This window comes from Triturus cristatus, chromosome 1_2, assembly GCF_964204655.1.
Source record: "Triturus cristatus chromosome 1_2, aTriCri1.1, whole genome shotgun sequence".
Lineage (NCBI taxonomy): Eukaryota > Metazoa > Chordata > Amphibia > Caudata > Salamandridae > Triturus > Triturus cristatus.
This window is the reverse complement of record NC_140580.1, coordinates 1013632208-1013646811: the sequence shown is the minus strand read 5'-3', so window position 1 is coordinate 1013646811 and position 14604 is coordinate 1013632208. Positions and strand designations below refer to the sequence as shown.

The 14604-nt window shown below is 45.6% G+C and overlaps 1 protein-coding gene across 1 annotated transcript in view; it reads left to right on the top strand.

Moving 5' to 3' along the window:
• The first annotated feature begins 3757 nt into the window (after positions 1 to 3757).
• The window catches only part of WHRN (whirlin), an 822559-nt gene continuing 811712 nt past the window's right edge, over positions 3758 to 14604 (top strand). Inside the window, exon 1 of the mRNA XM_085611878.1 lies at positions 3758 to 7788. Within this exon, the coding sequence (XP_085468004.1) occupies positions 7075 to 7788 (714 nt within the window). The 5' untranslated portion in view covers positions 3758 to 7074. The remainder of the gene's footprint in view (positions 7789 to 14604) is intronic.

Genomic DNA, 14604 nt, shown 5'->3' with positions numbered 1-14604 from the left:
TTCTCTTTATCTCTACATTTTGCTTGATGTTTATTATTTTCAACTCTTCTCACTTGAGGCGTGCACTTACGTTTCGTCACCTGAACTGAAAGGATACCTAGAAGAAGAGCGGCATGTCTGCAACATATAAACATTGAGTAAAACATTAACTTCAACTGTGGGGCTCTGTGTGTGTGGCTCTGTGTGGGGGTGGCTCTGTGTGTGTGGGTGGGTGGCTCTGTGTGTGTGTGTGGGTGTCTCTGTGTGTGTGGGGGAGGGTCTGTGTGTGTGTGGGTGGCTCTGTGTGTGTGGCTCTGTGTGTGTGGGTGGCTTTTTTGCAGGTGGCTCTATGCGTGGTGGGTCTGTCTGTGTGTGGGTAACTCTGTGTGTGTGTAGGTGGCTCTGTGGGTGGCTCTATTTGTGTGTGGGTTGCTCTATGTGAGTGGCTCTGTGTGGGTGGCTCTGTGTGTGGGTGCAATTGCAATAGGTCTCGCATTTGAGAATGATTAAGCTATTGACATTGTAAATAACAATGCAGTTTTTTTTAAATGTTTTAAAAACAAAAACATAAACAAAAATAATGTCATGAGCAATGCCAATACCTTTAACTTTAACAATGCCGAGACCATTGCATTGTAAATGCTTGTTTTTTATTACTGTCGGTGCTGAGCACTGGCGGGACCCGGCACCCTTAAACCCCTTCTGGGTCCCACTCTTCACCGCTCTCTCCGGTCTAGTGCCCTCATTTTACCCGCTCCCTCTTGCCTCTTAATTTGTTCTTCACCCCACCCACTTCCATCACTCTGTCCTCTCCGTCAGCACTTGTGTCATCTTACTGTTAGCGCGCTCCTCTTCCTATCCACTCCACACTTCCCCTACCTCCTGTGTCTATTCTCTTCCATCTCAGACCGTTTTGCAACCTGTCCCATCTCTCCTTCACCCAACAAGTTCTCTCCTCCGGTTCCACCTCCTTCTGCTCTGCTCTCTTCCCCCACCCTGGCCCACGTGCCCACCCCTCTTCACATCACGCTTACTCTTCTTCTTCTCTTCCCCCTCTTTTCCTGATGCCTTCGCTCCCACCCCAACCCGAATTCTCTCCACCCCGCTGCTCTCCGTGCAGCCCCTAGCCCCGCCCTGCTATTATGCCCTGGCTCCCTCAGTGTTCCGTGCCGTGTTGCTCACTCCCCGTCACTGACGCTGTAGACACCGCTCTTGAATGACTTGCTTCGTGTCATCCGCTTGTTTCTGCTGTATGACACGCACGCGCTGCTCCCGCCCCTCCCGCGCAGGGATGCTGGCTGCGCGGAACAGTAATTCCTCCCCAGCAGTGGTCCCTTTCACTTAAGGAGCACACAGAGGCGCAACTAGAGCCAAATTTCGGGGGGGGCTAAGAAAAAATTTCGGGAGGGGGGGGGGCTGAATCTTTAAGAAATAGGCAGAGTGGAGCTGCAGGGGCTCTTAGAAGGGGTGAAACAACAGCAAGGCCTCATTAACAATGCAACTGGTCTTTTAAAGACCTGTGAAGTGCTCGGGTGCGGCTGTGTGCGTGCCCGGAAGCTGTCTCATCCCGGGCTGCCACACACGACGGGAGGGGGGTGGGGGCTGAAGCCCTTTGAGTCCAATGGGTGTTGCGCGCCTGGGAGCACCTCCTCCCCCCCCCCCCCCCCCCCCCCCACAGCTAAACAAGCTCTCAGGCGGGGATCCCTTTTATTACCGAGGGGCCTCATTTATAAAAGTAGGAACTTTTTTTATACCCACTAGAGTTTACCAGAATATCGATGCACTGTAAGCTAATGTGCAATTGTAGATATATAGATCCCAGCACCATATTGTATCCTGCTTCTTGGCGCTACTGATGTTATTGAGATAGGAGGGAGTTGACAAACTGATTAGCCCAAGATTACACATTGCGTGGATGCGCGCTACCAATGTTTCTGAGATATGAGGGAATTGACAAACTGATTAGCCCAAGATTACACATTGCGTGGATGCGGATACATTGAAAATACAATTCAGCTCGTCGCTTTCCACCGCCGTCTTCACACACGTCACCACAACGTCTTATCAGATGCTAATATCAACTGGACAGCACTTTTGCTAACGATATTGTGAGGGTGAAGTCACCGCAAGACTGAAAGGTGGCGTACCGAGCACTGTCAAGCTTTGAAGACCGGTCGCGGATTGTCCCAACAAGCTTTTCGACCTTCTGCACCATCTGAACACCTCTCTTTTGCGAGCGGCGCCCCACAATGATAAAGTGTTCTAATGATTTACCTTGTTCATTAATTCTTTTTTCATGATTTACATTTCAAAATATTCAGATTAGATGTAAGAATACTGATGCCAAGGAGGGAGGAGATAGCGAACCGAATGCTGGGAAAAATGGCATAATTTGAACATAAGTGAGAGAGCCAGGAAGAGAGGACTTGAATGTCAGGGAGGGGTACACGAATTTAAGAAAGTGCTAGAGGTGAAAAATATGATAGATGCAGGTGGCATGGGGTTGGAGGGCGTCCGAGCCTGTCAGCATTTCTTGTCACAGACCGCGCAAGGGCCGCCGCGGGGGTCCGATCAGGATTCCGCCTGTCCGCATTGCCAATAGTTCTTCCTAAACGCTGCAGGGCGACCAGGAAGCATCGTGCACCTTTTTTTAAATGGGAAATAAGAATAGCTGATGCTTCTGGAGCCCGATACACTATAAGAAAATAAAAACCAGTGGTGCTACTTGTCTTTTGTCGTTTCGTGGCACTGTAAATACATGCTTCGATTTACTGACCTTGATAGTACATGCAGCTCCCTACAGCGGAGTAGTGGACGCTGGTAAACCACTATACTCCCTGCTACACTCATCAAACCGAGCTCTCAAGGTGTTGTGTCAGGGGCGAGTGGCTCTCCCAGTGCATGCTCGCTTTTGTAGTTATGCATTTGTGTTGGAAGCAGAACTGCAAATCCCACAATGCACGAAGAAACACACGACTGAGTTAGCTGCCCCTGGCGTCGCTGACATTTGCGGTAAGTATTCACGTAAACTGGTAAGGCTTCGCAGAGGGTCAATGCACCTGCTATAAAGAGCTGAAGGTAACATGTGCAGGTGCCACCTACACTCATCGCTCTGAGACTCGTACATGAAGAGAACCATTAAGTATAACCTGGCAGCATACCCCCTTCCAGACTCTGCTGATACAACACTTAAACGCCCATCCCCGAGAATCACACAGGTGTAATAGTGGCAGTAGTGCAGCTTCGACTGGTGCAACAGGTGCAGTGACACCACTACCCGAGGGGCCCGTGAATCCTAATTATTGCTGTTTATTTTTTTTTAATAATGCCGTCCGCTTCCAGATGGCCCGTTTCCTTTCTTTCACAAGCGCCCGCGTCACACAGTCTGCTCACATCGATTTATGAAAGGGACACAAAGGCGCGAAAAATGAAATATCGGCTTTTTGTATGAACTTCATTCAGCTTTAGGGTTCGACAAGACATTTTCAATTTGGCCAAACAAAGTAATTCCAGACATAACACTGCATGTTTACCTATTCAAAGTCTTACTTGGGTGAGTGACCCCGTAACCCCAATGCTTGTTTCTCCTAGACTGAAAGAATCTGCCCCCTTCATGGACCCTCGGGGCACTCCGGTCGCCAGGCCCTAGATATAGCCCCCGGGCACCCCCCAGCACATGCTGCAGGCCCAGGTACTTTTCGCTTCACCTATGCGGAGCTGGACTGTGTCCCTCCGTCTCCTGGCAACCGGCTCCTGAGCCGCCACGTCATTTCCTGAAGAGGAGCCGCTGACAGGGCTGAACCTGGCAGCCAGGAGCATCGGAGCCACCGGAGCTGGAGAGGGCGCCCGAGGAGAAGAGGAGGGCAACCGGCACCTTCTGTAGAGCGCTGCAGCGTCAAGAAGCACCCCACGTGTGACCCTGAGCACTGGGGTGCCCCCGATGCCTTGTCCGAGGACCTGCGCGGGGAGAAGTGACTTATTCAGAGGCAGCAGGTGTGGGGGAGTTGGAGCAGCTTCTCGGAGCACATCATTAGCACTGCCGGAGATGAGGGGTCCCCTTCCTGGGGAGCTACGCAGCGTGCAGCACCCGCGGGATACTGAGCCAAGGAAAACAAACTAACTAAAAAAAAACTTTGACAGCAGAAAGGAGCGAGCTGGGGGGTGCTCGGCGCGCGTTCGGATCATACAGGGACCCGAGAGCGCAGAGAAGAAACGGAAACGGCTGGGGTTCGGCTTCTTGTCAGAGTGAGGGACAGCAAACTGCCGGAGGGTGTTCAGGAGGCTGGCAGGCTCCCTGCACATCATACCGTGCGCTGCACCAACTGACAGGCGGACACTGCGCGCAGCGGATACACCTATACGGCATCAACAGGCGGGCAAGCACCGTGCGCGGACACTGCATCGGACGGAGCACCGACCCGCAGAGCAGCACTGACAGGCAGGAACTGTGCACGCTACCTAAAGGCAGCCGATCGCTGTTCTACCACACCAACCGGCAGCAAGGAACAGCGAGCAGCACGAACGGACGGCAGCCAGGGAACGTGCGTGGCACCAACAGGCACCCGTGAACAGTGCATACTGCACAGTACTATAAACCAGCTAGCCTCCGCGTACAGAACCAAATACTACCAAGCACCGTGTAGAATTCAAAGAGGGAACCGGCAACCTTATGCACCCTCACGAAGCAGCCAAGCACAGTGCGCAGCTTCAACAAGCATACCTGTTCTGTGCATTGCATACACAGGCAACCTATTTGGATAGCTACCCATACATGCAACCAAGAATCAACAGGTCATCAAGGACCTTGTTCACCAACAAACACTGTGGGACCGGCCACTAATTGCGCACAGCGCCAACAAGAAGGGACTGTGCCCAGAGCCCCCAGGCAGCTAAACGCAGTATGAACCCCCGTCGGAGAACACATTTTAGTGGCGAGCACAACATTCATCAGGGCATCGTGCGTAACACCAGCGAGCAGGGAGGTGCGCGCACAGCCACAACAAGCAGCTAGACTTCACACAACCCGACGTAACAGCAGAACACCACCACCTGCCAGCCTGGCGCGGCGTGTGGCTCCACCAGATAGCCGGTTCCTTATGCAGCACTGTGGACAGGCGCCCTCCACAGCAACGACGGGCCACCACTGCGCAAAGACATAACTTTCAATCAAGCTACGAGTACAGCAAGGGGAAACCAAACACCTTGTGCAGTACCCTCAGGGAGCAGACCTAGCAACAACAGCCAAACCAACCAACCACCTTATACACAATCAAAAGCAACGAACCACCCTTTACAGGAGCAACAGCAATTGAAACGTCTTGTATATGAACAGGTAACTACATTTCCTAAGCCTCGCCAACAGTCAGTCGCGCATCCCGTCCAGCAACAGGTAACACAGACACCAATCATCAAGTTCAATAACAACAGCAAGTAAAGTTCGCACAAAAGGTCGCCTGACACTTATGCACTGGATATAGCAGAAACAAGCAACACAGCAATCCGATTGAGCAGAGTTTACTAGTAGCACCACACCCTATGCTGGCACATCCCAGTTGCAAGCAACCAGGCCCTTTGCAGTCTGGCTTTGTGTGCAGTCCACCAGGCGAGCAACCACCCCGACAAATACCTGTATGCACTGCAGCACAGGTAACTGGCGTCCCATGCGGAATCAACAGACAAAACAGCCCTTGAGCAGCACCCCCAGGCGAAGACGCACCCGCATACAACCTCTAGAGTGCAAGCAGTCTACGCACCTTATGCTTCTAATGTAGCACCAACAACCAGGCAAGCTACTTGAGCGGCACAGGTACAAAGACCAGCTCAGTGCATTCTCACCATATAGTGGAGCAACTTTCACCACATCAGCTATATCCAATGATCCTGTGAAGCACCCACAACAACAAACGACCCTACATAACAGCACTGCACAGCTGAGCACCCTGCTCAGAGCTCTCAGACAGTCCAGAAAGCGCCCTACAAAGCAGTGTTTCCAGATCAGCAGCAGACGTCCCTGTATCCCCAGGAGGACTCACATCATGCGCAGCACTCCAGTCAGCCAAGCTCACTGCACACTGCTGGCCACAAGAGTAGCCTGGAGGGAGGCACCCTAAGAGAACAGGGACCTGCATCCCTAGTTACTAGACATCACTGAAGCCACAGAAGAAAGAGACATCGTGACCTACCACTGGTGTCCAAGGATGGTAAAAGGCTACATCTCTTAACTTACAGCTGATGTCCAAGGAGAAGCGAATGAGAAATCTCTTAATCTTGCCCGCTTGTCCAAGCAGAGGAGAAGTGGCTCTAGCCTAACCTACCAGCAGTGTCCAAAAAGAGGAGAGTGAGAAATCTATTAACGCAACACCGATGTCCAGGGAAAGTAGCAGGAGATATCCACTAACTTACAACTGGTGTCAAAGGAGAGATTTAGGGCATTTCTGAACTTACCATTGGTGTCCAAGGAGATGAGCAGGCAAGACCTCTTAGGTTAATGCTGGTGTCCATGCAGAGAAGAAGAATACATCTCTTCATTTACTATTGGTGACCAAGCAGAGGAGAAGACCTCTCTTAATTTACTATTGGTGCCACACAGAGGAGAAGACGATATCTCTCAATTTACTGCTGGTGTGCAAGTGTAGGATAAGGAAAGACTTGTCTGAATTTAACACCGGTGTCCAAGGAGTGGCAGAGGAGATCCCATATCTGACTGTTGGTGACGAAAAAGAGAGGAGGAAAACTCCTGATCTACCACTGGTGGGAGGATAACTGAATGAGATACGAGACCGCTAGCTTTTGCTTGACCCAGTGTACTGCGATGTGTGGACTCTAGGCAGATGAATGTACTGGAGATCATCAGATCCCTCGATTTCTCACCAGCAAGCAATGTTTTACTGTTACCTGCCCAAGTGTGAGGGGTCCATTTGTATTTCTGAGAATCTGACCATTATGTGCCCTTAGGTTGAATAATTACATTTGCAGCTGTGTGCATTAAAGTCATCCATGGAAGCTGAGATGAAAAGGCGTTCTGCCTTGCAATGAAGATAGGCTGAAGATGCTTTGACTTCCCCGGTCCAGACAATTTGGTGCATCCCGGGGGCCATGAGCTCTGATTTGGAGGGTGTGTCCCTGAACTCGTCCCCTGGCACCTCCATGGGCTCAGATTCTGGGGGAGGAAGGCTACTATCCGCCAATGTGAGGAGGTTGCACCGTGCCCTGACCGTGTTGTTAAGTGAGGCTGAGCGGGAGCAGTTTATCCACTGCCTGAATGTGTACCATGGTCGCAGGAATGTTTATGACCTGGTGCAAAGCCTGAGAGTGCTTCTGCGCAGCCCATCTCAGCGACAGCTCCTACCATTATTGCGCCTCGTTATCCCACGCTCCGACCAGCTTCTCTTCGACCAATATACCTCAGAAGGGCCCTACATCAGACCGCCTGACTACCAGGTCCCATATAGGAATGGGCCAACTGATTATGGGGCCGGACTTGGGGGTCCTGTTAGGAGTCCACCCATGGAGTATGGGACTGCCCCCACTGACCCTACCCGGACCCCACCACTGGAATATGCTACCTCCCCGTTGCTTATGGATGGCTTGCATGGTGGGGAGATCCGACAGGTGGTTCTCAGGAGGAACCGGACCAATGAGGGTCTGGGCTTCAGCATCAGGGGGGGCTCGGAGCATGGAGTAGGAATATATGTGTCCTTGGTGGAGCCAGGTTCCTTGGCTGAACTGGAGGGACTGCGGATTGGGGACCAAATCCTGAGAGTCAATGACACGTCGCTGGACAGACTCTGCCATGGTGACGCAGTCAAGGTGAGTGTGCAGAGTTTAGATCTCTTCCATAGTTTGTGTACATAGAAAGGACTGGGTTATGCACCTTCTGCAGAGATGTGTGGCTGATTTTTTTTGTCTCTTATCCTTGTGAGGTAGATACATGCCTACACCATTGAGCTGAGCAGTTGCAAAATCTGTGGTATTGCTTCTTATTTGTGCCGGTGCAGCACTCTTGAACTAAACTATTAAATTAAACTAAACTATACAATTCAGTTTAGTTATTGTGGCTTCCTAAGCTCAAGAGGACAACAGCTTTATTTACAAAATTATGTTTTTGGCACTGCAGTCTTTGCTCTTTCTGGAAAAAAATACCGTAGTCTTGTTTCAGACTGTTCTTGGTTGAAGGTCATTCTCTCCAATGTCCTGCATTTTGTATTTGCAAGTAACTTAGGAAAGAGTCTTCTGTTCCACGGTCTTCCGTTCACTGCATGCTGGTCCTAAAACTAGTTCTGAAGCATTCTATAGAATGCGTGGTGTTCCCATGCGAATCTCAATGGTCCACCATTCATTGCATGCTATCCATTAATCTTTCATTCACTGCATTCCCACACTTAATCCTTCCATTCACAACAAACTGTTCCGTAGTCGTTCATTCACTGCACAGTCTTCTTTAGGCTTCAGTATAATGCACACTCCTCCATAGTCGTGCATTCCATTTTGATGTTTCTCGGTATTCCATTCACTGGATGCTGTTCCTTCGACTTCCATTAACTGCAATCTGAACCCAAAGCAGAATATGTTTTCAATTCCATGCATGCTGTATCTAAGCATAGCTCACAAGGCGTCAGCTACTTGTGCTGCATTTAGATTTACTTCCTAGATCTTCCATTCCCTGCAAACAGCACCAACAATTGTTCAATGGTATTTTATTCCCAGCATAGTTTACCTAGGACGATTTTCTTGTTTTTCGTCCCCAGCATGCTGTTTCTAGAAACATCGACTGCCCTCCCATTCAGTTCATTTTGTTTCTAAAAATAGTCCATGCGTCTTCCACTCCTTTTCCGTTTTACCTAAAATAGCTCCTTGGTCTTCAATTCCCTCCCCTGCGTGCTCCTTCCAGAACGATCTCCTTGGTCCTCAATCCACCCCCTCCCCTAATTTCTCCTTCCAGAACTATCTCCCTGGTCATCTATTCTCCACCCTGCTTGCTCCTTATAGAACGATCTCCCTGGTCTTTCATTCTCCGCCCTGCTTGCTCCTTCTAGAACTATCTCCCTGGTCTTTCATTCTCCGCCCTGCTTGCTCCTTCTAGAACTATCTCCTTGGTATTCCATTCTCTGCCCTGCTTGCTCCTTCTAGAACTATCTCCTTGGTATTCCATTCTCCACCCTGCTTGCTCCTTCTAGAACTGCCTTCTTGGCCTTCCATTATCTCCCCACTTCCTTTTTCTAGACCGATCTCATTGGTATTCTATTTTCCACCACCTTTGCTTCTTCTAGAACTATCTCCTTGGTCTTCATATCCCTGCCCACTTGCTCCTTCTGGAACTATCTCCTTGGTCTTCCTTTCCCTCCCCTTCTTGCTCCTTCTAGAACTATCTCCTTGGTCTTCCTTTCCCTCCCCTTCTTGCTCCTTCTAGAACTATCTCCTTGGTCTTCCATTCCCTCCCCTGCTTGCTCCTTCTAGAACTATCTCCCAGGTGTTCCATTATCCCGCTGCTTGCTTCTTCTAGAACAATCTCCTTTGTCTCCCTTTGCCACCACTACATGTTGGTTCTAGAAATAGCTAACTGATTTTCGTTCCATTTTTACTTGATCCTTCTAGAAATACCTCCTTGGGTTTCCACTCTTTTCCCCATGTGCTGTTTCTAGATATACCTCATTCCCACGTGCCGTTTCTAGATATGGCTCATTGGCCTGTCATTCCTTCCAGCATGCTGTTTCTGGCAATTGCTATTTCGTGTTTCATTCCCTGCATACTGTTTCCAGAAATAGCTACCTGGTTCATGCATTCTCTGTCTTAAGACAGCTCATTGGTCATTCACTTCCTGCACGCTCCTTCTAGAAGTCTCTCTTTAAATTTCTGTTCTCCACTCCCATCATATCTGGGAGATGTTCAATTTAAAAGTACTGTTCTCCAGCTTAGAATTATGCCTGAGGCTCCCCGGTTAGAAGTTGTATTTTAAACACACTGGAAGCTATGAAAGGCATCATATCTTGAGGTATTACTTTTTTTATGTCGGTGCTTTTTGAGCGCTATATGCTGACTTGCAGCTACATCAAAGTGCTCACGTGTCTGGGTACCGTGTTAAATTTCAGAGTTAGGAAGTCCTATCTACTATCTATGGTAGATAATTAATGTGCCTATGTTTATATGGTCAGCAGTTTTTAATTGTTTTTATACTTTCTCTGTCTTCTAATCGACAAAAAAGGCGTACCAGACACTGCCTATACATATTTCTGTATGTTTCTTTGTATTGTATTGTAATTGTATTGTAATTGCATTTATTTACCGTTTACTACCCATGTCGAGACGTTGAAGTGCTTTTTCAATGAGTAGCACGCTACTCCGGTTCCCATAAAGGATTAGCGGTGAATTAGTCTGGGGAAATATGAAATTAATTTAAGCGGTCGACATGTTAGTCTGTTATTTGAATTTTAAAGGATAGTGGAGGGATGGAAGAGGGAAGAGTTTGCATTTATATAGTACTTGCTACCCCTGAAGATGTGTTAAAGCGCTTTTTTTGGTGGGTAGCACACTACTCCGGAACCCAAACAGGATTAATGGGGAATTATTATAGGGAAATATGAAATTAATTTGAGTGGTGGACACATTGATCTATTATTCGGATTGAAAAAATAGTGGAAAGATAGAAGAGGGAGAAGTCTAGAAAGATTTTCTGTTTTTTGGAGCTCATAGCAGTAGGAGGGTGTTTGGAATGAGTAAATGGACGGTGGTGGGGGAAGAGTCAGAGGGATGGGTTTCGAAAGGCTTGTTTGGGAGATTAGAATAGTAAAAGATGTATGAGATTATGCAAGGAGGGGTAGAGGAGGGAAGAGTCTAGAAATGGTGATTTTGGGGATCATAGTAGTGATAGGGGGTTTGGGATGAATGAGTGGAGTTAGAGGATATATTTGCTCACAGGTGAAGTATAACCCCACTGTTTTGAGTCTCCCAGTTCTCCAGGCAAAAAACAGGCAATATTGGTTCAATTTCCTAGTACACTTTCCAAAGAAAATTCTTGGCATCACGTTTTATGTATTTTTATCCCCACCACAATCCTCTGGATGAATTCAGCCCAGGAGAGGCGCCTTTGGATTGGTTGACAATGATGTTCGGATTTTACTTGCTGAAAGTGGAAATAAAAACATAAATTCCTATTTTTACTTTGCTATTAGTATTCTAATACATATCCAGTACTTATGCTTATATTTCCAATCTTATGCATATTTATATATTTAGCTGTTCTTACACACACATACTTACTCTTCATTATATGAGGTATGGTGATACATCTGTACTTATACCCATTTCTGTTGTTATTGTTAAGTAGTATTTGTACAGAACATAACACGCCATTAGTATGGCACTCCTACAATTGTTTATACCTACACCTACGTTTAGAATCATATTTATGCTTAAACACCCACACTTATATAAGTATTTGTTATTGTACATATACTTATAATCTTACCTATGTTTATGCATATTTGCACATATATTTGGAATCATGTGTTTTGTATTTATGCTTAACTTGTACGTACACACAAATATATATATCCACGTTCTGTTAAGAAGCTTCTGTAGAGGTCTCATATACTGCTGACAGTGTCTTGACATTTGAGGAGGTCCTGGACCTGATGGACATGTCGAATATCAAACAAGATTTGATAATAACCAGGGGCCAGAAAGTACTAACATTTCATTTGCAAAAATCAGCCACAAATTGTGCACCAACATATGCAAATGAAATCAGATTTTGGAAACCAACCTATGTACTAATAGATCAATTTGCAAACTCGCAATTTGCAGTGGGTCACAATCTGCCCTTCCTCATGGTGACTTACTCTGATTTAATGCCATCACAGATTTGGTGGCCTGCTGAAGTCAGCAAGACCAGCATGTCTTTTAACACATTTAAATAAAGTACTTACAAAAAAATCTGCCAGTTTTCCTTAAAGGAAACGGAGCTGCATTTAAGAAAAAAATATATACTTAAAAAAAAAAAGTTTAAAAGTTGGCATTGGTCCTCTGGACCCCAGCCCACTCCCATACAAACGTTTTTTCATTCATAATAGGGAAATGTTTCCAGAGTGACCCTTTACCTTTTGCATGTGACTTTCCACCTTCTTTGAGGAGTTGGTAACCTGTCAATGGTTTGCAACTGAAAATGTGGTATCTTACTCTTCACCCTTTTTATTGATTTTTTTAGCTTTGATGTCCTTGGTTTCAAAATGTTTGCCCTGTCACTTTACATATTGTAAATTATTTTATAATGTTTAGCTTTTTCAACATATGTGTCTTATATTGCTTGATTCTTTCTAATTGTATGTTTCTTTTATGATCTGTCTTTGGAAGATCGAATAAAGATGAATGCGGTGCGATGCAAGTTTCCACCTCCTTTGAGGAGTTGGTAACTGTCAAGGTTTGCAACTGAATATGTGGTTGTAAACCAACGATACACAGCAGTGTGAATCTGAATTTGACACATTAAACAACCCCCTTCCAAATTCCAATTCATAATTTATTTCTAAACTAGTTACTGAATCGCAATATGGGTTTAGTACATTTAAAAAAGCCATTTAGCTATAGCTAATTATGGAATCTAGCGTATCGCAGGCTTTGCGACTGCTAAATGGTTTCAGACATCTGGCTCGAGGTCTTTTCTTGCCTTAAAAACATCAGATGACCAGAAGTTTGGCACAGAGGTAATGGCAGTTTGTCCCAGGCTAACAAAGTCAGCAACAAAAAGAGCTTTTCCACCTTGCTGAAGTTTTTGAAAGCAAGCAATGCTAAGTAAAACTCCATTCTTATAATGGGAAACTCATCTCAAAAGCTTATTGATGTGGCACACAATTCGTTCTTGAAAGTCAACCTGGCAAAAACAGATAGCAAACGCAATGAGTGCAGAAGCCGGATGGCTGAATGGAAGCTGTTGCCTTGTTGAGCAGTGCGGAGTTCTGGACTGATAAATGGGCTAACAGTTACTCCAATAGATAGCTAAACTGATTATTAGATCATATATACGTATAAAGGGAGTACTTAGGAAATCAAAAAAAATGTAATCTAAACTTAAATTCGCTCAATAAAATGTCAGTCCAAATTCATATTCCATCATGCAACTTTTTCTTTCTAGTCCAGCCAATACACAGAAATTGCTTGGGAAACCAAGTAAGATTCCAAAATTGGCTAGATGTAGTGACCATTCAAACACCGAGATTCTTCTCCTAGATTTCAATATAATGCAGGAGCTATAGCATGATATTTCAAAGCAAACTTATTCTTTAGAAAATCCAACAGCAGCCCTATCAGGGACTTCATCAGGGATTAGAAAGATTATTGTTCTTCTCTCTTTTAATGATACTTTTCTGGATAGAGATATCCTATAAAAATGCTGGCATAGAGTGAATGTGTCCCCAGTGGGACCTGCTACATTAAGCAGAATTGCACCAAATCACATCTACATGAATCCTTATCATGATAAGTATTTTCTAGCCACAATATGAGATATCTCTATCCAGAAAAGAGTCACTAAAAGAGGGAAGACGAATAATGTTTCTAAACTCTGATAAAGTCCATTTTGGGGATGAAATGTGTTTGTTGGCTGGATTGCTGTTGGATTTTGTAAAGAATAAGTTTGGTTTGAAATATCATGCCTTGGCTCCTGCATTATGTTTGAAATCTATGAGTTGAATCTTGGTGCTTGAATGATCACTACATCAAGCAACATTTGGAATAATACTTACTTGGCTTCCCCAGCTATTTTTGTGCATGGGCTGAACCTGAAAGAAGAAGCTGCATGATTGGAACAAGAATTTTTACTGTCATTGTATTGAGTTAATTTAAATTTAGATAAAACGTTTTTTGGGGACTAAGCACTCCCTTTTTACAAATATTTGTTCATTTGAATTTATTATTTATGAGCAGTAGAACCATTAGAAGGTTGAGTGCAATTGTACTTATGTTTAGGAAATGATGCCTGTGCGGCTGGATAGAGCCAATACTGCTCTTGCTGGATGTATTTGATTAATAGATCAATCACTGTTTCTGAAAAATGCATACATTAGAGTAATCCTTTACTATCTGTCAAGTTAGCATATATTTTTGATCAGCATTTTTTAAATAATGCTTCTTAATTAAGCCATTCGTCATTTTGAAACTGCAAACAAACAAATACAACTTTACTGCTACCCCATTGCTTTATATCTCATCACATTGCCCATACTCGGAAAAAGAATTTACAGTCGATTGAATCACTGTTTGGGAAAATTAATTTATGTATGCATGTCATATTTGTATAGTGTGAGCATAGCCATGGCAGTGGAGTGATTAAAAAGGGTTAAAGCCGGATACAGTGCACCTGAGATTTCAGAGGAGGCTGGTTTGTGGACTATTAATGCATCATGTTGTAGCGTTCTATGAAGAGATGCATGTTCACTCTTTCCTGAATTACAGCAGGATTGGATTAGTCCTCTTTGACATGAGGATCTTGTCAAATTCTGGGTGCATAGATTTTTACATATTTAATTTTTTATACTACTTTCTCTCCAGTCTGATGGTTTTGTTGCTGAAGGAGTGCCGGACATGATGGGCTAACCAGTCCGATAGATGGGGGTGCAGTTTGTAATGACATTC